At 41.3% G+C, this 26,481-nt stretch overlaps 1 protein-coding gene across 2 annotated transcripts in view; it reads left to right on the top strand.

Annotated features, from left to right (window-relative positions):
* Positions 1-26,481, top strand: part of si:ch211-212o1.2 (uncharacterized protein LOC492735 homolog) — a 114,485-nt gene that overhangs the window by 7,106 nt on the left and 80,898 nt on the right. For both annotated transcript variants that reach the window (XM_052028772.1, XM_052028774.1), the window contains exon 2: positions 11,637-11,756. In XM_052028772.1, coding sequence (XP_051884732.1) covers positions 11,637-11,756 — 120 coding nt within the window. The remainder of the gene's footprint in view (positions 1-11,636; positions 11,757-26,481) is intronic.

The following is a 26,481-nucleotide window of genomic DNA, read 5'->3' as shown; positions in this document are numbered from 1 at the left end:
CAGTGCACCCAGAAGTTTGTGTGTCTCCTAGATTTTTTTGCACCCCAATGCTATCATCCTTTTAATGATGCCGTCATTCAATCCAAGATACTCCAATCTATGCTCATGAGGCAACTGACACCTCCATCTCTCCCAGAGGCTCAATAGTTCACTTCCCGTCTAACTTGGAGGGTCCCTATTGCAAAAGAGCCCAACATCATTTTGCTCTGACCTGTTGAACACTTACATGTTCTGGCCTGTGACAGATTGTTTCGCCTTAGTATCCATGCACAAATTTATAGTTGCTTTCCGATTAACAAATTGGTGTTAAATATATTGTCCCTACCACCCTCCTTGGTGTGCAGTAGATACCGTTAAGTATTTCCACCTCCTCAACATCTGATTCTACTGTTGTATATTACCCCTTTTTGAACTGTAGCATCAATTTGTCCCCAAAACACATCCAAATCATATGTGAACTATCATCTTTGATAACTGTTGCCATCATCAGTTATTCAAGCCCCTTGTGAAATATGCTCCACTCTGTGACATTTGTTGCACTTGGCCATCTTGGCCTTCTGAGGTGTAGTGCCTCGTGTAACATCCATGCCAAGGACTCTCATCATTTGCACTCAGGTGACCTACTGGTTTCCTCATCTAATGTACGTGACTTGGCCACAAGGAAGATCATACTACCAGTATCATCTCTGTTGGCTTTTCCCCTGCTTACATCTTAGAATTGTGCCCAGAATGAACCAGCCTCATGTTTTTAACTGCCATCTCTGTACTGGTGGCCCTGCTACTTGCTCCCTCAAACGTTAGATTCACTGTATTAAATAATATTGCTTGAATTCTCTGATCAGCCAGCATGTGCACTAAGTGATCCTGCAATGGCCAATCTGAAAAGGTCTGGAGAATGCAGCATCCTGCCTTGTCTTACGGCTGACCAGGCATTACCAGTCATTTCTTCTGGTTCCTGGCTCATGTGCCAAACTTGTAGCTCTTGAAAATCTCCAAAGACACAGGACCAAGTTGTCCCTCGAGGGTTTCACTCTGTGCTTATGTGAGACTCATCTGTATGTGGTGCGAGTGGACTCACCAACCTCTCAAATGTCTCTGACCCTACCACCAGCAACAGCACCACCATGTTTCACTGTTCTGTGCCCTCCCCCAGGACCTAAATATATGGTTTGCCTTCATGAACATCAACAGACAGGGTAGTTAGTGTCTGCTGATGCCTCTCAGGCTCCCCGACACATGTGACATGTCTGCTGTCTGCCAGCATCACTGCTCTGCTTAGTGGACCCTGTCTCTATTTTCTTCACATTAGATCACTGTCCTGTTACTCAAGCAGCAACATTGCAAAGTCAGTGCCAGTGTAGTGACAGAAGGTTATTTTGTGCTGTTTGTAGAAGCAAATAAACAGAGATAGAGCTGCAGACAGAGCATTCTTTTTAATTAAGCTGCAGTGTCAGGGTACAACAATATATCAAAAGTCTTAAGATAAAGTACAGCCTGGTTCCTAAAGCTATGCTTTGCTGATCATGCACATTCAAAGACTTCTGTATGACTGTACAAGGCTCAATTGGTTTTAACTTTGTGCCAAGCATGATGTATACATTTGGCATGCATCTCATTCTCTAACGAGGTGTTATATTGCTCATGAAGAATAGTTACTTAGGTTAAGTACCAATGATTGCCAAACGCCTGTGAAACTGTACACCAACACTAATCAGCACCCTAAAAAGTAGAGAATAATCAATGAAACACAAGAAAATTTCATTTTGACAAAGTACAAACTTGCATATATTCAGGCATTCAACAACTGAGTTTACTCTATAATAAAGCAAGTTGGAATGTCTAGGACTTCAGATAGTCCTTCAAATGGGCTGCAGCATTTGCTTACCTTGATTCAATGCACATACTTGCACTGCAGCAGATTGATAACCTTTAACCTTTATATTTGTAAACTGATTAAGTCACTCAGTTGAAAATTTTTCAGTCCAATTCTATACACAAGAAATCGAATTTGATGTATTTATGTTTGAATTAGAATTTAAAATCGACATGTTAAATATGATACATTCAAATACATACTTTTGAAGGCAGTATTTTTTTTAAAGATTTACAATTTGCTCCAGTGAATGTGTTGTACACGAACCACTGTTTATATTATCAGTTTCTGTGTTAGGTAATTAACCCTAGGATAAAGTATATATCTAACATTTTAGTTCCAAAGTCTGACAGTGGAGTTTTTTATTTTATCTAACAAGGACAGTGAATTGAATGGTTCACTGTATTCTTCCCAGATGTAAAGGAGAGTAGAATCACGTGGTGACCCATGTTTGTTTTCAGTAGAGTGTAAAGGATCCCTAGCACAATCAATTACTTTTCATTAAATACTGGGTAAGTAAAACTGAGAGAAAAATTTGGTGTCTAAACGAATTTGACCGAATTTATTCTATAGTTGTTTTAAAATTACATGCACTGTATGCAGATTGATTATTATAATCTCTGCCCTTCAGTAGTCAAAGTAAAATTATTAAACAACTTTTAGTCAAAGTTTTATTTCAATAGAACAGTGGTCGGGACTGAGGAGTTGCAATCTGAAAGCCATCTCGATGTAGCATGAAACAAAATGTGGGGAACCCTGGATGTTGAGAGATATTGAGGGTTAGATAAAGAGGAAAAAAAGAAGCATATAGGATGTATTAGGAACTAATGATGGGGGAGGCCCAAAAAGACTATAAAAAGTGTAGGAAATTATGAAGGCAAAGAGGGTTCATGAAATATCACTGGCAGACATGATTGAGGTAAATCTGAGGTGTTTTATAAGTATATTAAAGACAAAAGTTTAACTGAAGGAAGAGTAGTGCCCATTAGAGACAACAGAGGCAATCTGTGTGTGGAGCCAGAAGGTATAGATGAACTCCTAAATGAATATTTTCATGAATATTCACAGATGGAAACATATTTTATAGTTGGAGAACTCACCGAAGGGAAGATGAAATTCTAGTACAAGTCTCCATAAGTAAAGAGGAGGTACCTGATGCCTTAGCAGACTTAAAGGTGGATGAATCCCCAGGGCCAGATGAGGTTTATCCCAGGCTGCTATGGGAGGCAAGGGAAGAGATTGCTGGGACTCTGGCTGTGATCTTTATATCTTTGCTGTCAACAAGTGGGGTACCAGATCACTGGAGGATGGCAAATGTCCCCCTTTTCAAGAAGGACAGCAGGGAAGAACCTGGCAATTTTTGACCTGTGAGCCTGCCACCAGTAGTAGGAAAGTTATTGGAAAAAATTCTGAGGGACAGGCTTAATGATCATTTCGAGAAGCAGGGACTAAACAGAGACAATAGGCATGGTGTTGTCAAGGGCAGATCTTGTCTGACCAATCTGATTTTTTTTTGAGGAGGTAACAAAGTATATTGATGAGGGAGGTGTAGTAGATGTGGTTTACATAGACTTCAGTAAGACTTCTGACAAGGTCCCACATAGGAAACTGGTCCAAAAGGTTAGAGCCCGTGGGATCCAGGGAAGTAGCAAGTTGAATCTAAAATTGTCTTGGCAAAAGGAGACAGAGGTTGATTTTGTGATTGGATGCCTGTGAGTCAGGGTGTTCCACAGGGAATGGTGCTGGGACCTTAGTTGTTTGTAATATGCATGAATGATTTGGATGTGGATGTTGGTGGCATGTTCAGTAAGTTCACAGATGGTACTAAGATTGGTGGAGTTGTTGATAGTGAGGAGGGTAGTCTTGGGCTACAAGGTGACATCATTGTGTTGGTGACACAAGAGACTGCAGAAGCTGTAAAGTCTTGACACAGGGTTTTGACCCAAAACATTGATTATCCCTTTGCCTCCACAGATGCAGCTTGACACACTGAGTTCCTCCAGCAGTTTGTTTTCAGTGTTGGTGAAGTGGGCTGAGAGATGGCAGATGGAGTTTAATCCATAGAAACATAGAAAAACTACAGCACAATTCAGGCCCTTCGGCCCACAAAGCTGTGCCGAACATGTCCCTACCCTAGAAATTACTAGGCTTACCCATAGCCCTCTATTTTATTCAGCTCCATGTGCCTATCTAACAGTCTCTTGAAAGACCCTGTCGTATCCGCCTCCACCACTGTTTCCAGCAGCCCATTTCACACACTCACCACTTTCTGAGTAAAAAACTTACCCCTGACATCTCCTCTTATCCAGATGAGTGTGAGGTGATGCACTTTGGGTCATGCATGGTAAGGTCCTCGGGAGTACTGAGGAACAGAGGGACTTTGGTATGCAAGTTCAAAGATCTGACAGCACAGGTAGATAATGTGGTTAAAAAGGCATATGGGTTGCTGGCTTTCATTAGTCGGGCCATTGAATGCAAGAGCAGGGAGGTTATGCTCCAACTTTATAAAATATTGGTCAGATCTCAGCCTGAGTACTACATGTAATTCTGGTCACTACACTTTAGGAAGGATGTGATAGCGCTGGAAATGGTGTGGAGAAGATTCACCAGGATGTTGCCTGGAATGGAATATTTTAGTTATGAGGAGACACTGTCTGTTTTCCCTGGAGCAGAGGAGCTTAAGAGGAAACATGATTGAGTACATAAAATTATGACGGGTATAGATAGGGTAGACTGTAGGAATCTTTTTCCCTTATCAGATATAGATAAAACAGAGGGTAAGGAGTAAGAGATTCAGAGGGGATATGAAGTGGACCTTTTGCACCCAGAGAGTGGTGAGTACCTGGAATACACTGGTGGAGAGAGTGGTGGAGGCAGAGTCGCTGGCATAATTTAAGAGGTATCTCAGTGAGCACTTGAATTGCCTGAGCATTGAAGGCTACAGACCAAATGCTGGAAGATGGGATTAATACAGATGGTTACCCACTGATCAGCATGGATGTGGTGGGCTGAATGGCCTGTTTCCATGCTGTATGACTCAATGACCTGATTTCTAAAGATCTGAACCTTTGAGTGTTGTGGAGATGTAACTTTACGTTATGGTGATCATAATCTTTGAATATGTTCTGTGACTTATCATCATTGTGCAACCATTTCTCCTTCTGACAATTTTTAGGAAAAGCAATGCAACCTGAAGCTGCTTTAGAACAAAGTTAAGGAGTGAGCCAGCCCAGTTATATGAGGCCTGAGTTTGTGATGAGGTCACCACATTTTTTTTTAATGATGACTGCCTAACATACTGGGATGGTATCCTCCTTTTGGAGATATGTGCTTTTTAAATTATTGACTCAAATCAAATTAACCAAACACTATCTGCCTTTGACAAATTCGTGTAGGTAATTATTTTTTTCTAAATGATGATTTATTTTGTCTTGGATTATTGTCAGACTGATGTCAGAGGTGGGCAAACTTTTCAGAGATACAGTAATACTCTGAAACAAAATAAATTATTGGGGTTAGAAAAAAATGACAGCTTGAGTCACTTGATTTCTTTTAGGTTCTTTGATAACAGAGAAGCTTGACAATGGCTTTATTATGACCCTGATTGAGCAGGCATCCCCAGTCAGATGAATCTCTTTAGCTAGGTCACAAGAGAGAGGGGTGAAGAAATCAAAGTCAGATTCTGTGGTTTGTGAGGCTAAAGGAGCCAGCCATGCTGTTCCTGACTTAAGAACTTTACTGTAAATTTTCCATTTTTCTCCATAAGCACCCTGGAAAATATAATAAATAAATCATTTGCTTGGAGGTATTTATTGAAAAAGTTATCTATGGAGAATAGGAATGGCTCCTTGTCAGATTAGATAAGAGCACCAGCTTTGGCAGCAGACTTGTTTATGAAAATTAGTTGGGCATCTTCCGGTCCAGAAAATCTATGTGCAGATCTCAGATCGCTTCTGTCAGCACTTGCAAAATGTTATTGCAGTCTAATCCATCCACATCCAATTGAGAAGTTTGTGCAAAATCAAAGTATCTGAAGGAGATGTAGAGATTGTGCAAATATAGCTTTAGATTTATCAAAAAAGGTTGTCAGTTTTTCCCATCCCCATTACCAATTGTATAAGGCACATTGTTCTGTCTGCAGTTGAAATTGTTGGGTGTTTCTTTCCTCACTGCATCGTTGTTTTGAATTCACTAAGTAGGCTAATGAAATTCCAAAGTATTGTGATACTTCTTTCAGGCTGAGTATGTCTTAAGGTTCTGCAAAAAGAGCTGAATTATAACCATTTTACATAATAATTTGAACAGCTTAATGAAGAGAGCCCTCTGACTTCAGCCACAGCGGCTTTTCAGTTTTATGCTGTGTGAGTAGCATTACGAAGACTCCCTTGAGACAGCACAATACAAATAATTTGGGTTTTGTAGTCAGTGAGGAACAAATGATATTCCCATTCACTGCACTTATGCTGGCCATGGGCTTTACAAAGTGATTTGTGATAATTAGAGAAACTGCACAGCACTCAGCGGAAAGCTGGACTTGCGTGAGCTGGACAAGAATGGTACATCTCCTAACCAATCAAATTGAAGAATCTTTAATAAGCTACTCACGCCTGGTAAGACTTATTGAAACAGAATTCCAGGGTGGCCCATAAGGTATTGTCCTGAGGACCTACTGTTGCAAAATTCCTTTGTGCACAGAAGTATTGTGTGCTTTAGAACTGGACTTCTACATGTTTGGCTATTGAAAGGCTTTTCCTTTGAGTGCTCCACCATTGAGCAGTGTGCAAATTTGATGGGTCTGCTACACAGAGCATAGGGGAGGGTTGCTGTGGGTACTGAGAGTTGGCACGGCATTCATAGGGAGGAATTGGGTTCTTTACGTCTGGGCTAGGATGTGGGAGGAAGCGGGCTGTGGATTCCAGTAGGCTACTTAAAACCAGGTACCAATGCTGGATTCAGTGGCCTGGGACCACCTCAGTTGGGTCCCCATTTAAAAACACAGCCTGTGAAGTCCTGTTTATGCATGTCATCCACAGGCCACACTTGTGTGGACAGAAATCACAGCAGTGGCATTGAGGTGTACATTATGAATTGTTGACACCACTGTGCATGTCCAACTGTTGCCAGCACATCAGGCACATGGAGGATCTGGAAAGAAAAGCATGGGTATTGCTGTAAGCCCATGGGTTTCTTTAACTGTTGCCTTTTCATAGAAATTGTATGATGCAGCACCCATAAATGTTATACTGTGATTGAATTTCTCAGAATCTAAAGCAGAAAATGTAAGTTAAAATACATAGTTCATTGTAAAACATGGACCAGAAGGGAAGTAAATAGAAGAAAAGATAGAGGGGATTAGGGAGAGAAATATCATAATAAAATAAAGAAGGAAGAAGTAAAAGGAAATCTCCATAAATAATTACAATCTGAAGTAATGAGATTGCACGCTTGCAAATATAAATTTTCACTGCCAGAACATTTTTTGCCAATGAACTATGTTATTTAGAAATTCACTTGCATTGGAAAGGATACGTTCCAACTTTTTCTGGTACGTACAGTGGGCAAATAATGAAGGTTAAGGACCCTAGCTTCAAGAATACTGCAGTTCCTCGTGAAATGAAACTTGTAAACGAACAGTGCAAACCAGGCAGCAACTTTCTGATTTCTGCATTTAATTGCTTATGCATGGATACTATAATATGCACCTCAGTGAGAGATGCTGAGACTTACACTATTACTCAGAGAGCAAAACTCCTGTAAATACAAGAAGAATTTTCTGGGATGATCTGTTTCCGTGGCCTTGGATATGTGTGGCATGTTGAACTATTCCAAGTCCAGATGGCATATAGAGTCCTCTTAGATTTCCTATTACTATGGCACCAGGAGATACTGTAAATATTGAGTACCAGATCTCCTCCTTTTTCCTTCATTAATATTCCATACAGACACTGGTTCCAGCTGGCCCTCCAGGTGAGGGTTGATTCACACTAGGCTGTGAATATAAACAGGTGATAAGTCTATAGTCAGAGTAAGTCAGAGATGATTGCATCATATTTTCCAAGACAGATGTAGGAATAATATTATGTGTGAAATAGAGGAGTTTAAGATCAGTTCATGGTATTATTCCACGTAACCAGATGGATATTGTATTTTGAACTATAATGGCAAACTATCAGTGAATAACTTGGATTCATTTATGGGATGTGATTATTGTTGGCAATGCCAGCATTCATTGTCCATCTCTTATGCCCCTGAACTGAGGAGGCAATTAAAAGTCAACCCTATCTGTGGATCTTGGAGTCACATATAGGCTAGAATGAGCAAGGACAACTGGTTTTGCAATTTAGAAAGTGTACTGTGGGCATTTCAGTGCAGTGTATTCTTATGGATGGAGAGGGGCTATGGCAAAAGATGGATTCATAAATTGAAGGGTCAGTGGTGTTATTGTGAAAATTTGTAAATTGAATGTAAATTGAGCAACTGCTCTTTATAAACAGACATGTTGTAATTCTTTAAAGTGAACTGCAGTGTTTAAAAACGCTTATCACCCAGTCCAAGTCAGTGCTTCTGCTATGTGAACCCTTGATCAATCTGTCAATAATCAGCTAGTTAATGCTGACTGTTGGCCCTTCTGTTAAGGTGACCTTGGTACTAACTGTTGTGTGGCCGTTTTCAGAAACTATTTGCTGCTCTTTCTCAAGCTTTCTGGTGATTATTGCAGTTGGATGCTGATCAAATCATTGGGAGCTGGAATTCACGTTTCAAGAGGGTCACTGTATTTTGGGTGGGTGTCTTTACCACCGACTCATTAGATGCGGTAAAAGTCATCCCCTCGTGATTTGCGGAGAAGATAACCATCTGGGGATTTTAATCAGTTTTTGAGTTACCCAAGAAAATAGAACTGCACAGAGAGAACATTTTAATAAAATTGGCACAGGAATTTTCGCAGTTCGAATGGAGCACATTATTATTGGCCCATGTGAATTGAATCAATCCGTGATTTGGTCACAGTGTTAGTGAAGCTGCGGAAGAGTCTATTTTGATAGATTGTTTTGAAAACAGTAATTTTATTACAGAGTGATTGGCTATCTGCTTTGGGGCCTGTTCAGAACCAAATGTATGACTAATGAGGATGTTAACACTCCAATTCTGTTACATATAAATTCATCTGAACTTTGCATAATGTTTAAAAAAAATCCTTGCCTGAGATTGACATTGTGTTTTAAAATTTAGGTTTTGCTATCTATTGATATATACTTCAGTCAATTAATATCTTGCTTGAAAATTAAGAATTGTGTAGTTAAAGTATATATTTGGATTGCAACCCTAAGAAATTTTATATGGACTTGCTGGATAACATCTTTTTGAAATTAGATTTTTGCACAGAACTAAAAGCAATTTGGCTTTCATTTCTCTTGAGTCTGAGAGTTGTTTGTTAGTGAAGGGTGGAGTCTTGGCCCTCCTGCAGGAAGACCATATCTAGTTTTGTCTTGTAGTATCCCTCAGGAACAAAACTACAGAGGAAGTAGAAGTGACCCAACAAAGTTCGCATGAGACCAAATAAATTTGCATTTCTTTAGCAGCCTCCGAGATGAATTTGGATGAAGATCTTTTCAGCTAATTTGAAAATGTGTAAATTCCTACCTGCTCCAGTTGTAACTTTGGAGTCCATTACTGTAAGTAGCAGCACAATGTGTTGTGCACATCCCCCTGCTATTTAAAATGATTTTCATGTCCAGTTTGTGAAGCAGAACATTGCCAACATTTTGGAAAGAAAATACTTTCAGCCTTGTTTCAGTGATCAGTTCCCCAGGAAAGAACTTCATTAATCCCTTGGTTTTAAATGCTGCACTTTGAAGCAATTAGATAGTCGTATCAGATTTTATATTTGGACAGCTAATAAATTGAGGGTTATTCTTTACATCCTGGAATGACATTCTAGTTACATAAATTGTGGGTTGATTCTTGCATAATTTCCAACTGCTTTTGACACAGACTGTAAGTAGTTCCTTCTGGTAAAACAGGAAGGAGTGTAAAACATCTGAAGATACGTAGGTTGAATTTAAGGACCAGTTAATTAATAAATTAAAGTGTTTAACAGGATAAGACTTGGTTTATTCACTGGAAACAATACCTTTAGTGAAATCCACACCCTCTATGCCTCTGATCATGGAATTCTTAATCTAAGCTAGTCTGACCTGGTTTGTCAGTAACCTTATTCTGTGTATTTTCCTTGAAGCTCGGTTACATCAGGCTTTGTCATTAGTTTTTCTTGGTGTCAAATGTGACTTCAGTAGGAGGCAATGGGTGTTGTGAGGCAATCCCTCCACAGTTGTTAATTTGGGATATAGTTGTAAGTTTCCTTTAACCCTGGTACAAATGCTCTCAATAGGGTATGGAAGCTGTATGATGCTTACTTCACATTCTGGGATTGTTGTATTTTTTCCGGTGCAGTCCCTTTGGATTGAGGATGATTTACTTCCTCTCCAGTTTTGTGGTTTCTGAGGTGGCCAAGGAAGCCAATGCAGGAACTTCAGATTTTTCCACAGACAGGGCAGGTGGTGGCTGGATGGGTGATTTGTAGGGTGGTGCGCACCTTCTGTCACCCACGTAAGGTCTTTGTGTCCTCCCGAAACACGGCCACAAGGCTCTCTATATATCATCACGAATGCTCCTTTTCTACTTTGAGTGGTCAAGGATCAGAGGTTCCCAGGAGTCAGTGGGGATGTTGCATTTCTTCAAGGAGGCTTCGAGCACACACTTGAATCCTTTTCTCTGTTGGCCTGGCAATCTCTCCCTGTGACAGAGCTCAGAATAGAGTGTCTGTTTCGGGAGTCTGGTGTTGGGCACGTGAATGGTGTGGCCTGCCCATACTGGTGCATTCTGGGATTGCGCCTAACAAGCCATACCACAAAGGTAAAAATATGCTTATTTTATAAAAAGTAGAATAAAGGGGCTACCTCCACTTTTCACCAACATTCCATTCCAACTCCATACAGCAGGATTTGATTGGTAACCACAAAAATGCAGGAAAAAAATATGTTCCTGTGTTTAACCAGCCCACACCAAAAGCTGGAACCCTTAAACCAACAACTATATTTTCCCTTCACAAGCATTTTGGAAAAGAATCTACTGTTTCTGCATTGAAGGTAAAGCCAGTAAAGTGATGAAACATGACATAAATCAGGCCATTACTGTGGCTGGGATATTTGTGACATAGTTTGTAAACTAATTTAAGTAACTCTGCAGAGAAATGTTTAGCTGAGTAATGAAGTAATTGGTCCAGGAACTGCAAGGATTTGTGCTTCTTCATATATAAATGCAATGGTTGTGTTTTGCAATTATCTTGCAGATTGCTTAAAGCAGGCAATCAAGAATCTGTTGTTTGATCATAAAATTAATTCGTATGATATAAAATATTTTCAAGAAAGGCCAGACCACCGAAACTCTTGATATGTAAATATTGTCTGAACTCATTGAAAGGATCAGTTGCAATATTGAACTGACTACAATTTTTCATCGGTCAGTACGTTTTTAATTGCTATGGTTCAGACAAGGTAAAGAAAGTAAGTATAATTTCACATCAGCACTAAACACATAAATAACAGCAGTAAAATGAAGTGAACCAAAAATGAATGCATTTACTGTAGTGTTTCCTGCTTCTTTTTCAAAGGAATTATTTGTTGTTATGTTGAATTAACATGATTAAGATTATACTGCTTCAGTACTATGGTTTCCAAAACTTTTTTTCCCCCTTTTTTCCCAGGAAAGCGATTACAAGAATGGATCTGCGTCATCTTATGTGTGTGTTTGGTGGCCATCAACTTCCTGTTCCTGATGCTGCATTTTTCCATGGATCACTTTTTCAAATTAATAATAGCCATTTGTAAGTATTGTGCATGCATTGTTGATCTTACATTGTGTACCAATCAGTTAGGCAAATTATTACTGGTAAATTGCAGGAGGCAGTGTGAATGAATGCTGGATTTGCACAGTTTAAGGGTGAGGTTGCACTTGTAGCTATTCGGCATCTTCCCATTGTAAATGTGAATCTCTGGTCAGTTTTTCCACTGTTTGAACATTTGTAGCTGTGGAATTACACCGAAGGATACAATATATTACGTGACAGCAGTGGCATTGGTGTCTGTGCTAACCTGCAGCTGGATTTTGAACAGAATTCTGGTGATCACTTTTCACTATTAATCAGTATTTTGAGATCTTTAGGTGTTGCTCCTGAGATTTTTTGGTATTAACAAACCTAACAGTTAGATGCATTTGACCCTTTGGTCTATAATTGCTACAGAGTGACTCTGGGTAGAAGAGGCACAAGGTGCTGCCAAGTAGCAGTATTAAGAGTATGAATAAAGCGAAAAAGCTATATACTCCAAACAAGCAAGCCTTCTTTTAACAAGTTATCTTACCAGTTTTCATCATTTCCCAACAAGAATCTTATATATTTCAACACTTCATTGGAATAGGAAGTATCTCCATTCCCATTAGGATCCTACAATTCCTCAAGTCTGATTTGGAATTGCAACTAAATTGGATGAGGGTGCTGAAGAAACTAATTGCTGCATGTACTCAGGAAGATGATAAAACATTTACACTTTTGCAGTAAATGATGGGAATACTTGAAAAGCAAAATGTACATTTCAAAATTATCTAAATGTGCATGTTTTACATTTTAATATCATAAAACAGTTTCTGCTAAGAAGTACCCTGATTGTAGAGTGAATAAGTTGCTGTCTTTCATTTCACAATTTATATTGGGCCTTGTTTAGTGGGATTGTGTTAACAGCCTGGCAGCTCCCTGTTAGCAATGTTGTGTCCTGATCTCTGTTCCGATGTCAAAATAGTGTCTCTCTGATCCTGTCAGTAGGAAAAGGGAGTCAGTTTTAGCAATATGGGCAAATATATATACTTTTACACAATAGGAATCACTAATTGCCAATGCAAGACTGTTGGGAAAACTCTGCATCACCTTCCTCCTAGTTGGTGTGAACATTAAAATATTCTGAATCAAATATACAGTCCAAACTTTAGGGTGGAGGGAAGGTTGATTTTTTCGCTCAATCTCCTCCTGAACCTACAAGATTTCCAAAAAGTCAGTTTGCTAAGTAGCCAGTCCTAGGACATTGATACTGAAATGAATTAGAAGTAGCTTTCGATCCTTAACCAGTAGATGTACATCCCTCTATCACTATATCTACCAGCAGGTGCATACATTCTCCTACACTGTACCCATACATTGTATCTTGCTACAATATATCTTTTATATTGTGTACAGGCTATCTGCTAATAGAACTGCTGCCTCACAGCTCTAGAGTCCTGGGTTCAATCCTGACCTCAGCTGCTGTCTGTGTGGAGTTTGCACTTCCTCTCTGTGACCACATGGGTTTCCTCTGGATGCACTGGTTTTCTCCCACGTCCCAAAGGTGGGCAGGTTGGGCACTGTAAATTGTCCCTGATGTGTCAGTGGTAGAATTGGTGGTGGGAGGGGGGACTTGATGGCGAGAATAAAATGGATTTAGTAAATGGTGTAAGTGGGCTGTTCTTGGTTGGCATGGACTTGGTGGGCTGTTCTGTGCTGTATGACTTTATGTATATAATCAACTTTTATGGCATGTGGCCAAAGATTGATGATTCAGGACTTTGGTGATGTGGGACTGGCAGGCTTTCTACATTATTAGATGTTATTCCTATTAATACCCTAACTCATTTTAATTTCCTCTTTCTAGATGTTACAAAGCAGCATGATAAATTTTCCAGTGAACCTGATAAGTTTAAAGGGAGCATGGGAAACAGGGCCCTGTCAGTTTAAAGGGAGTGTGGGTAATGGGGCCCTGGTGAGTTATTTGTGAGCATGGGAACTGGGTCCCTGGTCAATTTAAAAGGGGCATGGGAAATGGGGCTCCAGTGACTCTAAAGGGAGCGCAGGAAACTGGGCCATGGTCGGGTTAATTGGAGCGCAGGAACTGGACTTTATGCTGCACTCCCTTACAATTACGAGTTAGTTGAAAAGGATTGCAGAACCACCGATTTGAAAGGAAGCACAGCAAATATCATCTGATGAGTCAGATGACAAACCATCAGGATTTTGGAATAGTCAGAAAGAGGATTATCAGTTTTATTGTATTTCTTCATGTATTTTACTAAGCTACATGGAGAGTTTGAGTGAAGAACCATGATGGGTTCTGGCACCAAGCATATCTAATTCTCACAATACTCTGGAAGGGGCCAGTTCACAATATTGGCATAAAATTTCAGTTTAACCAGATAAAAATGATAACCTCTTTTAATGTACACTGGAGTCAGTGAAGAAGTAAGAACAACTCTACAGGGAATACCCCTGACTGGTGAAGATAACTAATGCAGTAAGTGTCTAAATCATAATTACCTGGCACTGGCACACTGATCATCTGTGGAATTCACCACTTAATAGATTGCCTTCACATTTGAGGTAATTGCATCTCTGTGTCATTGTGTCCAAAGTATAGGTGTTTAGATGTGCAACATCTGTAAAAATGCCAATCATTTTCTGTAATTTAAACTTATTTTCTTTCATGAGATTGAGACCAGGTGGGCAGAGAATTACTTTGAAATACAGAAGTAACACAGTAAATAATTATTTTTAAATGACGATATACAATGAATGTTGAACATCCTTTTGGGGTTCATTGTTTTGCTGCAGCTGCTACCCTTGCTTGAACTTTGGAAAGTATAGTATAGATGTGCATTCCCTCTCTCCTCCCTGCTTCGCAGCAGCCCAAATGTGAACTAATTATTATTGAAGACACTTGCTGCACTAGTTAGCTTCACTAGTCAGGGTCATTTTTTTGGAGAGTTGCTCCCACACCATTGTTGACTCCAGTCTATTGTTAGAAACCAGAAAGGGAGCTATTAGTTTTAGTTAGATAGTCTGAAATTCCATGGCAACATTTTGGAATGGCTCTTCCCATATCGCTGTAGAAATGATACCAGAGCCCCAATGATATCCTCTCAAATCCCCTAATGATATTGTACAGAGTTACTTAAAAATAACCTTAAGCCACAGGCATAACACTTGGTTGCATTATACATGATATATACTGTGACCAAGGTGCTCATGTTATAAATGGTTTACTGTATAGCCAGGAGTTCAGACTTCTGATACAATGTATACTGTGTAACTTATTCTCTGTTAGAAACAATGTTCTAACAGTAAAGTTTGCATAATCAAAATTGTATATCATATAGCTAGGTGCTTGTTTCTTGATATAAGTGTTATGCTGTGTACCAAAGTATACCCTTTCCTGGTCTCAAGTGGCATACTGTATAGCACCCCTCCGCTTATCGCCCCTTCTTTGCTTATCACCTCCCAGCTTCTGTTGCTACTTCACTTATCATCTCCCAGCTTCTGTCACTACCCACACACTCCTCCTTCTGGGTCCCCTATCCCTTCCTCTCACTGTTCCTACCTGCCCACTTTCCTTCCCTTATTTGATTCCACTGTTGGAATTGGAATTGTTTATTATTGTCACTTGTACCGAGGTACAGTGAAAAACTTGTCTTGCATACTGTTCATACAGATCAATTCATTACACAGTGCATTAAGATAGTACAAGGTAAAACAATAACAGAGTGCAGAATAAAGTGTAACAGCTACAGAGAAAGTGCAGTGCATGTCGACAATAAGATGCAAGGTCATAACGAGGTAGTTTATGAGGTCAAGGGTCCATTTTATCGAACTAGAGAACTATATAATAGTCTTATAACAGTGGGATGGAAGCTGTCCTGGAGCCTGGTGGTTCGTGCTTTCAGGCTTTTGTATCTTCTGCCCGATGGGAGAGGAGAGAAGGGAGAACGTCTGGGGTGGGTGAGTCTTTGATTACACTGGGTGCTTTACAGAGGCAGTGAGAGGTAAAGGCAGAGTCCATGGAGGGGAGGCTGGTTTCTGTGATGTGCTGAGCTGTGCCCACAACCCTCTGCAGTTTCTTGCGGTCCTGGGCAGAGCAGTTGCTAAACCAAGCCGTGATGCATCCAGATAGGATGCTTTCTATGGTGCATTGATAAAAATTGGTGAGGGTCGACAGGGACATGCCAAATTTCTTTAGTTTCCTGAGGAAGTAGAAGCACATGTGAGCTTTCTTGGCTGTGGCATCTACGTGGTTGGACCAGGACAGGCTATTGGTGATGTTACTCCTAACTTGAAGCTCTCAACCCTATCGACTTCAGCACTATTGATGTAGACAGGAGCATGTGCACCGCCCTGCTTCCTGAAGTCAGCGACCAATGCTTTTGTTTTGCTGACATTAAGGGAAAGGTTGTTGTCATGGCAGTTTTCTTACCACACTTCATTATTTGCAGCCCTTTGTTGCCTCCACCTATTGCCTACCAGCCTCTGTCACTATATCCACCTCTCCCCATCTGCCAATCACCTCTCCTCACCTGGATCCACCCATTGCTTGCCAGTTTTTGTCCCGCCCTCCTCCTCACCTCTTTACACTGGCTACCTCTCCCTCGACTCTTTCAGTCCAGATGAAGGGTTTCGACTCAAAACACCGACTGTCCATTTCCCTCCACAGATGCTGCCTGACCTGCTGAGTTCCTCCAGTAGCTCATTTTTTACTGTATAGCAAGGAGCTCGCATTCTGATACTAGTAGTATACTGTGTCATATTTCTAATATAAAAGATGTGCTTCGAAGCAAAATGTTCATGCTCCTGATGTATGTTGCGTGGTGTAGAAGCTCCTGATATAAAGGGTGCACTCCATGGAAATGGTGTTGTGTATAGCAATATGTTTTTGCTCCTGATATAAATTGTGTAGCGTATAGCAAGGTGTTCAAACTCCTGATAGAAGTTTTATACTTTACAACAAAGTGTTCAAACTCCTTCTAAAAAGAGTACATTGCATGGCAGGGTGTTCATACCCCCATATAAATAGTATAGTGTCGAGCAAGGTGTTGATATTCCTGATATAAATGGTATAAGTGTATGGCCAGCTATTCAAGCTTCGGGTATAAATGGAGACACAAGAGACTGCACATGCTGGAATCTGGAGCAACAAACAATTTGCTGGATGAACTCAGTGGGTCAAACAGCATCTGTGGGGGGGAGGGGTGGGGGGAGGAATTGTCAAAGTTTCTGATGCAGGGTTTTGATCCAAAATGACAATATTTCCTTTCCCCCAACAGATACTGCTTGACCCACTGAGTTCATAGAGCAGATTGTTGCTCCTGATGTAAATGCTATAGTCTACAGCAAGGCCTTCACATTCCCATATAAGTGTATGGTGTATAGCAGGATGTTTAAACTCCTGATATCAATTTTATACTGTACAGCAAAGTACTCACACTTCTCTGTCATTTTCACTCATTGAATTAGTTTTGTATTCCAGAAGTTTTTCTGCTTTGACTCTTTCCCCTGTGCTGTATCCCTGAACTGCTGGTCTCTTACAGCTGCAAAACATGCATAATTAAACCATTTCATATATCTAGTGTTGTTAAAACTTGTATGAACCTATGAGCTAAGATTTTATAAATATAAGAAAACTGCCAGTCTCCTTGTTGGTACAGTGGATTTCATCTGCTTCCTTTCTCCATTGTAAGTTCCAGGAAGAAACCCATTCCCCTCTCTCATTGACCATGATTTCTTCACAACCTTGAGCTCCTCCCTAGTTTCTCTCAGGCTTCCCCATGGAGCACAGCCAGCCAGCAGCAGCTCTTCCTTGATCTGTTCTCTAGCCCTGAAATAAAATTGCTTTTGGAATGAGCTGCCATTGAGCACACATCTCGAGGACTCAGTGAGGAGTCTACTCTATTCTCACAGAGAGAGCAAAATGATTAAAGCATTTATATAAAAAAAATTCCCCCAATGAATAAAATACAGATAGTAGAAATGGAATATCCTTCAGGATGGACGGACATACACACACACACACACACACACACACACACACACACACACACACACACACACACACACACACACACACACACACACACACACACACACACACACGAAAAATAGTCAACTCATGACCAGTCCTACATGTAAATATGATGTTATATTCAGCAGTGGCTGCAGGATATCTATTCTCATGTGTACTGAGAAATTACACTGCAGAGAGAAAATGCCACTTGCAGTAATGAGGGGTTGTGGGGCCAAGAGGTGGGGGGAAGGGGGTAGGTGGGAGCGTAAAGCAAAATCATACAAACAGTCTTTGCGATTTGAAGCATTTATTGCTGGGAAATTTGAAAAATGTCAGGCTCCAGGATATAAATGAGTATGATGGAAGAAATATAGTTCAGACATGGAAAAATAAATTACTTGTAATTAACCAAAGGCCAGTGTGAAACCTGCCACCTATTGACAATGTGGTCCAGAGTCTGAATTGTGCTGACCCTAAATTTTAAACTGCCTTTTCATTAGGAGGCATTTACCCGAAGCTGACTGTGTGTTCTTTTAAATATGAGGTCTGGATTCCAGTGCTTCTCTGGTTTTAGATGCCTCCACTGTGGAGAAACGTTTCTCACTGATCACTCTCCCTATGCCCCTCATCATTTTGTATACCCCTATTAGGACCTCTGTCAGCCTCCTCTGCTCCAAGGAAAACAAACCCAGCCTGCTTTTATATTCTGAGCCCCAGCTAATGAAGGCTAGCATCCCATGTGCCTTCTTCACCACTTTATCTACCTGCGCTGCTACTTTTGGAGATCTGTGGACATGTACTCTAAGGTCCCTATGATGTTCTATACTCCCTTGGGCCTTACCATTCATGGTGTATGTGCCACCCTGATTAGACCTCTCAAAATATATCACCTTGCACCTATTGGGATTAAATTCCATTTGTCCATTTTACCAGCTGATCAATATCGCTTTCACCTGTGAACTATCCTCCTCACTATCAACAACACCAGCAATCTTTGTACTACCTGCAAACTTACAAATCATGCTGCCTGTGTTCATATCCAAATCATTAATGTATATGATAATCAACAAGGGTGTCAGCACCAATCCCTGTGGTACAATACTGGTCACAGGTTTCCAATCACAAAAGCAACCCTCCACCATCACCCCATCAAAGGCCTCACTGAGGTTCATGTCGACAACATCAGCCACATGGCCTTCATCATATATTTTATTACTACTCCAAAAAAACACAATCGAATTAATCAGACAGGATCTCCCATCAATAAAGTCATCCTGATTATCCCTGATCAATCCCTACCTTTCCTGGATTTATCCTGTCCCTCAATCTTTTTTTTCCAATAACTTCCATACTGCTGATGTTAGACTCACTGGCCTTTAATTACCTGGCTTATCCCTGGTGCCCTTCTTGAAAAAAGGCACCATATTTGCTGTCCTCCAGTCACCTACCACCTCACCTGTGGCCAGTGAATATTTAAAAATCTCTGCCAGGGCCCAGCAATCTCCTCCCTTGCCTCCCATAGTAGCCAGGGATAAACCTCATCCGGTCCTGGGGATTTATCCACCTTTATGCCTGCTAAGACATCCAAAACCTCTCATTTGTGAGAGATGGTACAGTTGAAGAGCATTGTGTTTGGTGTTTCTCCATGCATGGGTCACTAAAAGCTAATGCATTAACATAAGAAGCAATCTAAAAGACAAACATTGTTGGCTTTTATCTCAAGGGAGCTGGAATACAAAAGTACGGAGATGATATTTCAGTCACAGTTGGAGTGTTGTATTAAGATTTGGGCTCCAAGCTCAAATAGATGGTATGGCTTTCAAAGGGCTGCAGTGCAGATTCAGCAGAATAGTACCAGGGTTTAAATTACAAGGACATGTTGCATAAAAATCACTTCCTGCATATTTGGAATGTTCAGGAGGTGATCTAATCATTGAAATTAGTGAGAGGATTTAACAGGGAAGATGAGCAAAACTATTTCCTTAAAAGAAAATGAAGGACATGGGTTAGCAACCATTGTAATCAGGAAGTGCCCTTACATACAAAGGGTAGTGGAGATCTCAAGCACCTACCTTACAACAGGCAATAGAGACTGGGTTAAGAGTTCAGAGGCTTCGACTATTGAGTTTGAATCCCAGCATATCAGTGGGAACTTAAATATAAGTAATTAAATAAATTTAGAAGAAAAAGCTAGCAATAGTCATGGTGACCACACAACTACCAGATTATCATAAAAACCTGTATGGTGCACAATGTCTTTTAGGAAAGGAATTTGCTATCTTTATTACCTGCAACGTCGACAATTCTTTTCCCCCTACATATGCTGCTCGACCCACTGAGTACCTCCAGCAGGTTGTTTGTTGGTCATGTGTTACTCCGGATTCACCAATGTGGTTGACTCTTAATTGACCCTTGAGAGAGCCTGGGGGGCAATTAGTGAAGGACAATAAATGCCAGTCATTGACGGCCAAGTCCTGTGAACTAATGAATGAAATAAAAATTGTAATTATCAGTCGTGGGATTATAAGAGTCATGTTAATTGACAAATGTGAATAAAAAGCAAATTCATTAAAAGACAGACAAGGCTCTGGGCTGGCTCACCCACTTCAGTTCCTGTGTTTCATTCATGCCTCCTTGTTGTCGTCTATGAAGACAAGTTTGATCAAATGTTCCAATTAGAGAGGAGTTGTGTTCTGTCAAAACAATCTTTTATTCCTGTTAACTTTGTCCTCTTAGTAACCTTGTCAAACATTTTCTCTTCCTGTGCCCAGTGAAATGCCACCAAAGAAATCTCTGCCACAATGTTGATGGCAAAGTGAGTTTAACAGAATCGATAAACCCTGGCAAAGTTCAAAAATAAGACTGGCAAATGGACAAAAACTATATTATTTTCAAAGTGCAGTGATTGTATGATGGTCCTGTGTAGCTGCAACTGTTCTTTTACGTTTGGTGGAAATTCAGTCGCCTCATGACATCTTCCAAGCCCTTTGATTGTTCTGCAATTTCGCCAAACTCCTTTCTATATTCTATTGTGATTTCACTCATTTCTCAGATAGAATTGATTGGTTAATATTTCAAATCTTAGAAACATTTAATTCTCTGGATTTACATGCAACTGTATGAAACTAATTTTGAAATCTCAACTTCACATTTAGTTCCCCACACCCCTTGCAACTATTGTAATCTCTGACGTGCTGTGATCTATTCCACAGGAGACGTTCCAGTATCCATAATAATATGCACTTCTCACCTTGCAATCAACTGTTAATTATTTTGTGATTAAGCATACCGTGATTACATCACTGTCAAAAGTTGTGTGGTTGTCTTAGCACAAGAATGCCATCGAGTGTTCTGGTTATTGAAGTCACAATGAAAGCAACTGAGTTCTTAAAAGTAAACCCAAAACTGACTAAAATTTCCCCATGGTGTTAATGGCACATATTCCAAAAATCAACTGTACTGAAGTGAGTTCAAGGAGTCCCTGATGACTACACCTGTGAGAAGTGCATCCGGTTGCTGCTCCTTATAGACTGCGTTAGGGAACCGGAACTGGATCTGGTGCTGGATGAAATCCGGATCATTCGGGAGGCTGAGGGGTATATAGACAGGAGTTACAGAGAGGCAGTCACACCTAGGCTGCAGGATACAGGTAGCTGGATGACCATCAGGAGAGGGAAAAGTGATAGGCAGGCAGTGCAGAGTACCCCTGTGGCCGTTCCCCTCAATAACAAGTATACTGCTTTGGAAACTGTTGGGGGGGGGGATCGACCAACCAGGGAAAGCCACAGCGGCCAGGTCTCTGGCACTGAGTCTGAATCTCTGCTCTGAAGGGAAGGGGGGAAAAGAGAAGTGCCATAGTGATAGGGGATTCATTGGTGAGGGGAACAGACAGGAGATTCTGTGGATGAGAACGAGACTCCCGGATGGTATGTCGCCTCCCAGATGCCAGGGTCAGAGACATCTCGGATCGGATCCACAGCATTCTTAAGGGGGAGGGTGAGCAGCCAGAAGTCATGGTCCACATCAGCACCAATGACATAGGCAGGAAGGGTGACGGTGTTCTGCAAAGTGAGTTTAGGGAGTTAGGTGCTAAGTTAAAAGACAGGACCTCCAGGGTGGTGATCTCAGGATTGCTACCCGTGCCATGTGCGAGTGAGGCAAGAAATAGGAAGATAGTGCAGTTTAATGTGTGGCTAAGGAGATGGTGCAGGGGGGAGGGCTTCAGATTTTGGACCACTGGGCTCTCTTCCAGGGCGGGTGGGACCTGTACAAACAGGACGGTTTGCACCTGAACTGGAGGGGGACCAATATCCTTGAGGGAAGGTTTGCTAGTGTTGCTCGGGGGGTGTTTAAACTAGAGTTGCGGGGGGGGGGGGGGGGGGTGGGAACCAGTGTGGCAGGGCAGCAAGTGGAGTGGCTGTGGGGAAAGCAGATGTTAAGCTTATAAGCAGAGACAGAAATTGACTGGTTGATGAGCATGGTGGGACTAATGTTCTGAGATACATCTATTTCAATGCAAGGAGTATTGTAGGTAAGGCAGTTGAACTTAGAACATGGATCAGTGATGTTGTAGCCATTAGTGAGACTTGGTTGCAGGAGGGGCAAGACTGGCAGCTCAATGTTTCGGGGTATGATGTTTTAGATGTGATAGAGAGGGAGATTATAAAGGGAGAGGGGTGGCATTACTCATCGGGGAAAATGTCACGGCAGTGCTCAGAGAGGACATATTGGAGGGCTCGTCTACTGAGGCAATATGGGTGTAACTGAGGAATTAAAAAAGGGATGACCATGTTAATGGAACTATATTATAGACCTCCCAGTAGTCAGTAGGATTTAGAGGAACACATTTGTAGAGAGATAACAGACAGTTGCAAGAAATATAAGGTTGTGATAGTAGGTGATTTTAACTTTCCACATATTGACTGGGACTCCCATACTGTAAAGGGATTGGATGGGATAAAGTCTGTCAAAAGTGTTTGGGAAAGTTTCCTTAGTCAACATGTAGAGGTCTCAATGAGAGAGAGTGTGATACTGGATCTCCTCTTAGGGAACGAGACAGGGCAGGTGACAGAAGTGTATGTAGGGGAACACTTTGGATCTAGTGATCATAATTCCATTGGTTTCAAGATAATCATAGTGAAGGATAGGACTGGTCCTCGGGTTGAGATTCTAAATTGCAGTAAGGCCAATTTTGATGGCATCAGAAGGGATCTGGCAGGTGTGGATTGGGAAAGGCTGTTGTCAGGCAAAGAGATGCTTGGTAAGTGGGAGGCTTTCAAAAGTGAAATATTGAAAGTACAGAATCTCTATGTTTCTGTAAGAATAAAAGGCAGGATTAACAGGTTTAGGGAACCTTGGTTAATGAGGGATATTGAAGCTCTGGTAAAGAAAAAGAAGATGGTGCATATCAGGTATAGGCAGTTAGGATCAAATGAGGCGCTTGAGAAGTATAAGAAATGCAAGGGAAGACAAGATAGAAATCAGGAGGGCAAAAAGAGGACAGGTTGCTCTGGCAGACAAGGTGAAAGAGAATCCCAAGGGTTTCTATAGTGATATTAAGAGCAAAAGGGTAGCAAAGGACAAAATTGGTCCTCTTGAAGATCAAGGTAGTCATCTATGCATGGAGCTGAAAGAGATGGGGGAGATCTTAAATACATTTGTTGCATCACTGTTTACTCTGGAGACAGACACAGAGACTATAGAACTGAGGCTAAAGAGTAGTGAGGTCATGGACCATATCCGGATTACGGAAGAGGAGGTGCTGGCTGTCTTGAGGCAAATGAAGATGGATAAATCCCCAGGGCCTGACAAGTTGTCCCCTCAGGCTATTGCAGAAATTGCAGGGGCCCTGGCAGAGATATTTAAAAGCTCTTAGCCATGGGTGAGGTGCCAGAGGACTGGAGGATAGCTAATGTTGTTCCGTTGTTTAAGAAAGGCTCTAAGAATAAGCTGGGAAATTATAGGCTGGTGAGCCTGACCTAGGTCACGGGTAAATTATTGGAAGGTATTCTCAGGGACAGGATATGTAAGTACTTGGATAGACAGGGCTTGATTAGGGATAGTCAACATGGCTTTGTGTGTGGTAGGTCATGTCTATCCAATCTGATAGAGTTTTTCGAGGAGGTTACCAAGAAGGTTGATGAAGAAAGGGTGATGGACGTTGCCTACATGGACTTTAGCAAGGCCTTTGACAAAGTCCCGCATGGGAGGTTGGTCCAGAAGGTTAAATCGTTTGGCATTCAGGGTGAAGTAGTTAACTGGATTCAACATTGGCTTAGCTGGAGAAGCCAGAGAGTGGTAGTAGATGGTTGTCTCTCTGACTGGAGGCCTGTGACTAGTGGTGTGCTGCAGGGATCGGTGCTGTGTCCGTTGTTGTTTATCATCTATATTAATGATTTAGATGATAATGTGGTAAACTGGATCAGCAAATTTGCAGATGACACAAGATTGGGGGCGAAGTGGACAGCGAGGAAGGCTATCAAAGCTTGCAGCATGATCTTGACCAGCTAGGAAAATGGGTTGGAAAATGGCTGATGGAATTTAATGCAGACAAGTATGAGATGTTGCACTTTGGGAGGACAAACCAGGGTAAGACTTACACAGTGAATGGTAGGGCTCTGAGGTGTGCAGTAGAACAAAGGGAGCTGGGATCCATAATTCCTTGAAAGTGGCATCACAGGTAGATTGGACTGTAAAGAGAGCTTTCGGCACTTTGGCCTTCATAAATCAGGGCATTGAGTGCAGGAGTTGGGATGTTCTGTTGAAGTTGTACAAGACGTTGGTGAGGCTGAATTTAGAATACTGTGTGCAGTTCTGGTCACCTGCCTACAGGAAAGATATCAATAAGCTTGAAAGAGTGCAAAGAAAGTTTACAAGGATGTTGCCAGGACTTGAGGACCTGAGTTATAGGGAAAGGTTGAATAGGTTAGGACTTTATCCCCTGGAGCGCAGGAGAATGAGGGAAGATCTTATGGAGGTATACAAAATTATGAGGGGTATAGATAGGGTGAATGCATGCAAGCTTTTCTCCCTCAGGTTGGGTGAGACTAGAACTAGAGGTCATATCTTTAGGATGATAGGTGCAATATTTAAGGGGAATCTGAGGGGAAACTTCTTCACTCAGAGGGTGGTGCGAGTGTAGAACAAGCTGCCAGATGCAGTTTCAATTGTAACATTTTTGGATAGGTACATGGATGGGAGGGGTTTGGAGGGATATGGTCTGCATGCAGGTAGATGGGACTAGGCAGAAGATCAGGTTGGCATGGACTAGATGGGCCGAAGGGCTTGTTTCTGTGCTGTATCTCAACTTTGGGTACAGTAAGAAGGTTTTTGTAAAAAGTGCCTGAAGAATGAGCTCATCGATTGTGAGGTTCACAGAGCAGTGTTGTTGGGTTTCCATGTGTAATACAGCAGTGAAACCGATGTTGTTGGTCTCAGCACGGCTTTCTCTGCTGATCTCTTGCAAGTTCTTGCATTTGCTGGTATTTAGCCTCACAGGTGCAATCTCTGCAGGTAATTCGATGTAAAACACCACAAAACAAGCATGCTCTTCCAGCCACAGGGGTGTGTTGTTCTTGAATGAATCGATGGTGCAATGAAGGAAGGGTGTGGTCAGAGGGACTGGTCAGGCTGGTGAAGGCTGTTGCCCAGAGGAGAGGAGGCATATTCTTTGTGCATGGGGGCCAGTGAGATCTTTGTGTAGTTAAGAATGCCGTCTATGGTTGCCTGCACATTAAGGAAGCTTGTAATGCAGGAAATATCTGTGCCTACTCTTTGTGAACCTGTGGGCTGAAGGAAAAGTAGTTGAAGTTTTCACTCCTTGAGCATTGGGTTTGGATGAGATCCCTCATGAGGCAGAGAGTAGCAGATTTGGAGATGTAGCAGACATCAGCAGAAGCAGCCTGAAATGATCCTGAGGAAAGTAAACTGACGGTGACTGTGGACATGACCTCCAGAAGCACACATTCAAAGCACACATGAGAGAGCCAAGAGACGGCAGATGGTGGAATCCGGAGCAACAAACAATCTGCTGGAGGAACTCAGTGGGTCGAGCAGCATCTGTGGGAGGAAAGGAACTGTCCTGATGCAGGATTTCGACCCCAAGGCACGTGAGGTTGTGTTTGAGGCCTTAGGAGGATAACTGATTTCAGTGAGGACAAAGAATACAGTTTGTCTGTTATCCTGTTAACTAGCATGGTTTCAGGGGAAACAGAAGTTGTAAAACCTTAAATAAAAACAGAAAATGCTGGAAAAACTCAGCAGGTTGCATCTGTGGGAAGAGAAACACAGCTCTGTTTCTCTCCCACAGATGCAGCAGAATCTGTTGAGTATTTCCAGCACTTTTTGCTTTTACTTTAGATTTCCAGCGTCTGCTGTTTTTTTTCAGCTTTTCAGTAGTAAAACCTTGTTCTATGAATAAATGTTTTTTTTCAGACTAGTTGAATCTCATTGCTGATGAACTATGTCAAAAATCAGGGACAATCAAAAAAGAAGCTGCAGACGCTGGAAATCTAAAATAAAACAAAAATTCTGAGGAAGGGTCTTTGACCTGAAATGTTAAGTTTCTCTTCCCACTTGACCTTCTGAGTATTTCTGCCAATTTATTTTTTTATTCAAAATTCAGGGAATTGTATGTTGGAAAAAAAATGCTAGGCAAATTCAAATCCTGACTAAAAGGCAGGAGTCAAATTAAGACACACA

The sequence above is a fragment of the Pristis pectinata genome, chromosome 13 (assembly GCF_009764475.1).
Source record: "Pristis pectinata isolate sPriPec2 chromosome 13, sPriPec2.1.pri, whole genome shotgun sequence".
Classification (NCBI taxonomy): domain Eukaryota; kingdom Metazoa; phylum Chordata; class Chondrichthyes; order Rhinopristiformes; family Pristidae; genus Pristis; species Pristis pectinata.
Note: the sequence above shows the minus strand (reverse complement) of the source record. Positions and strands in the feature narration are given on the sequence as shown.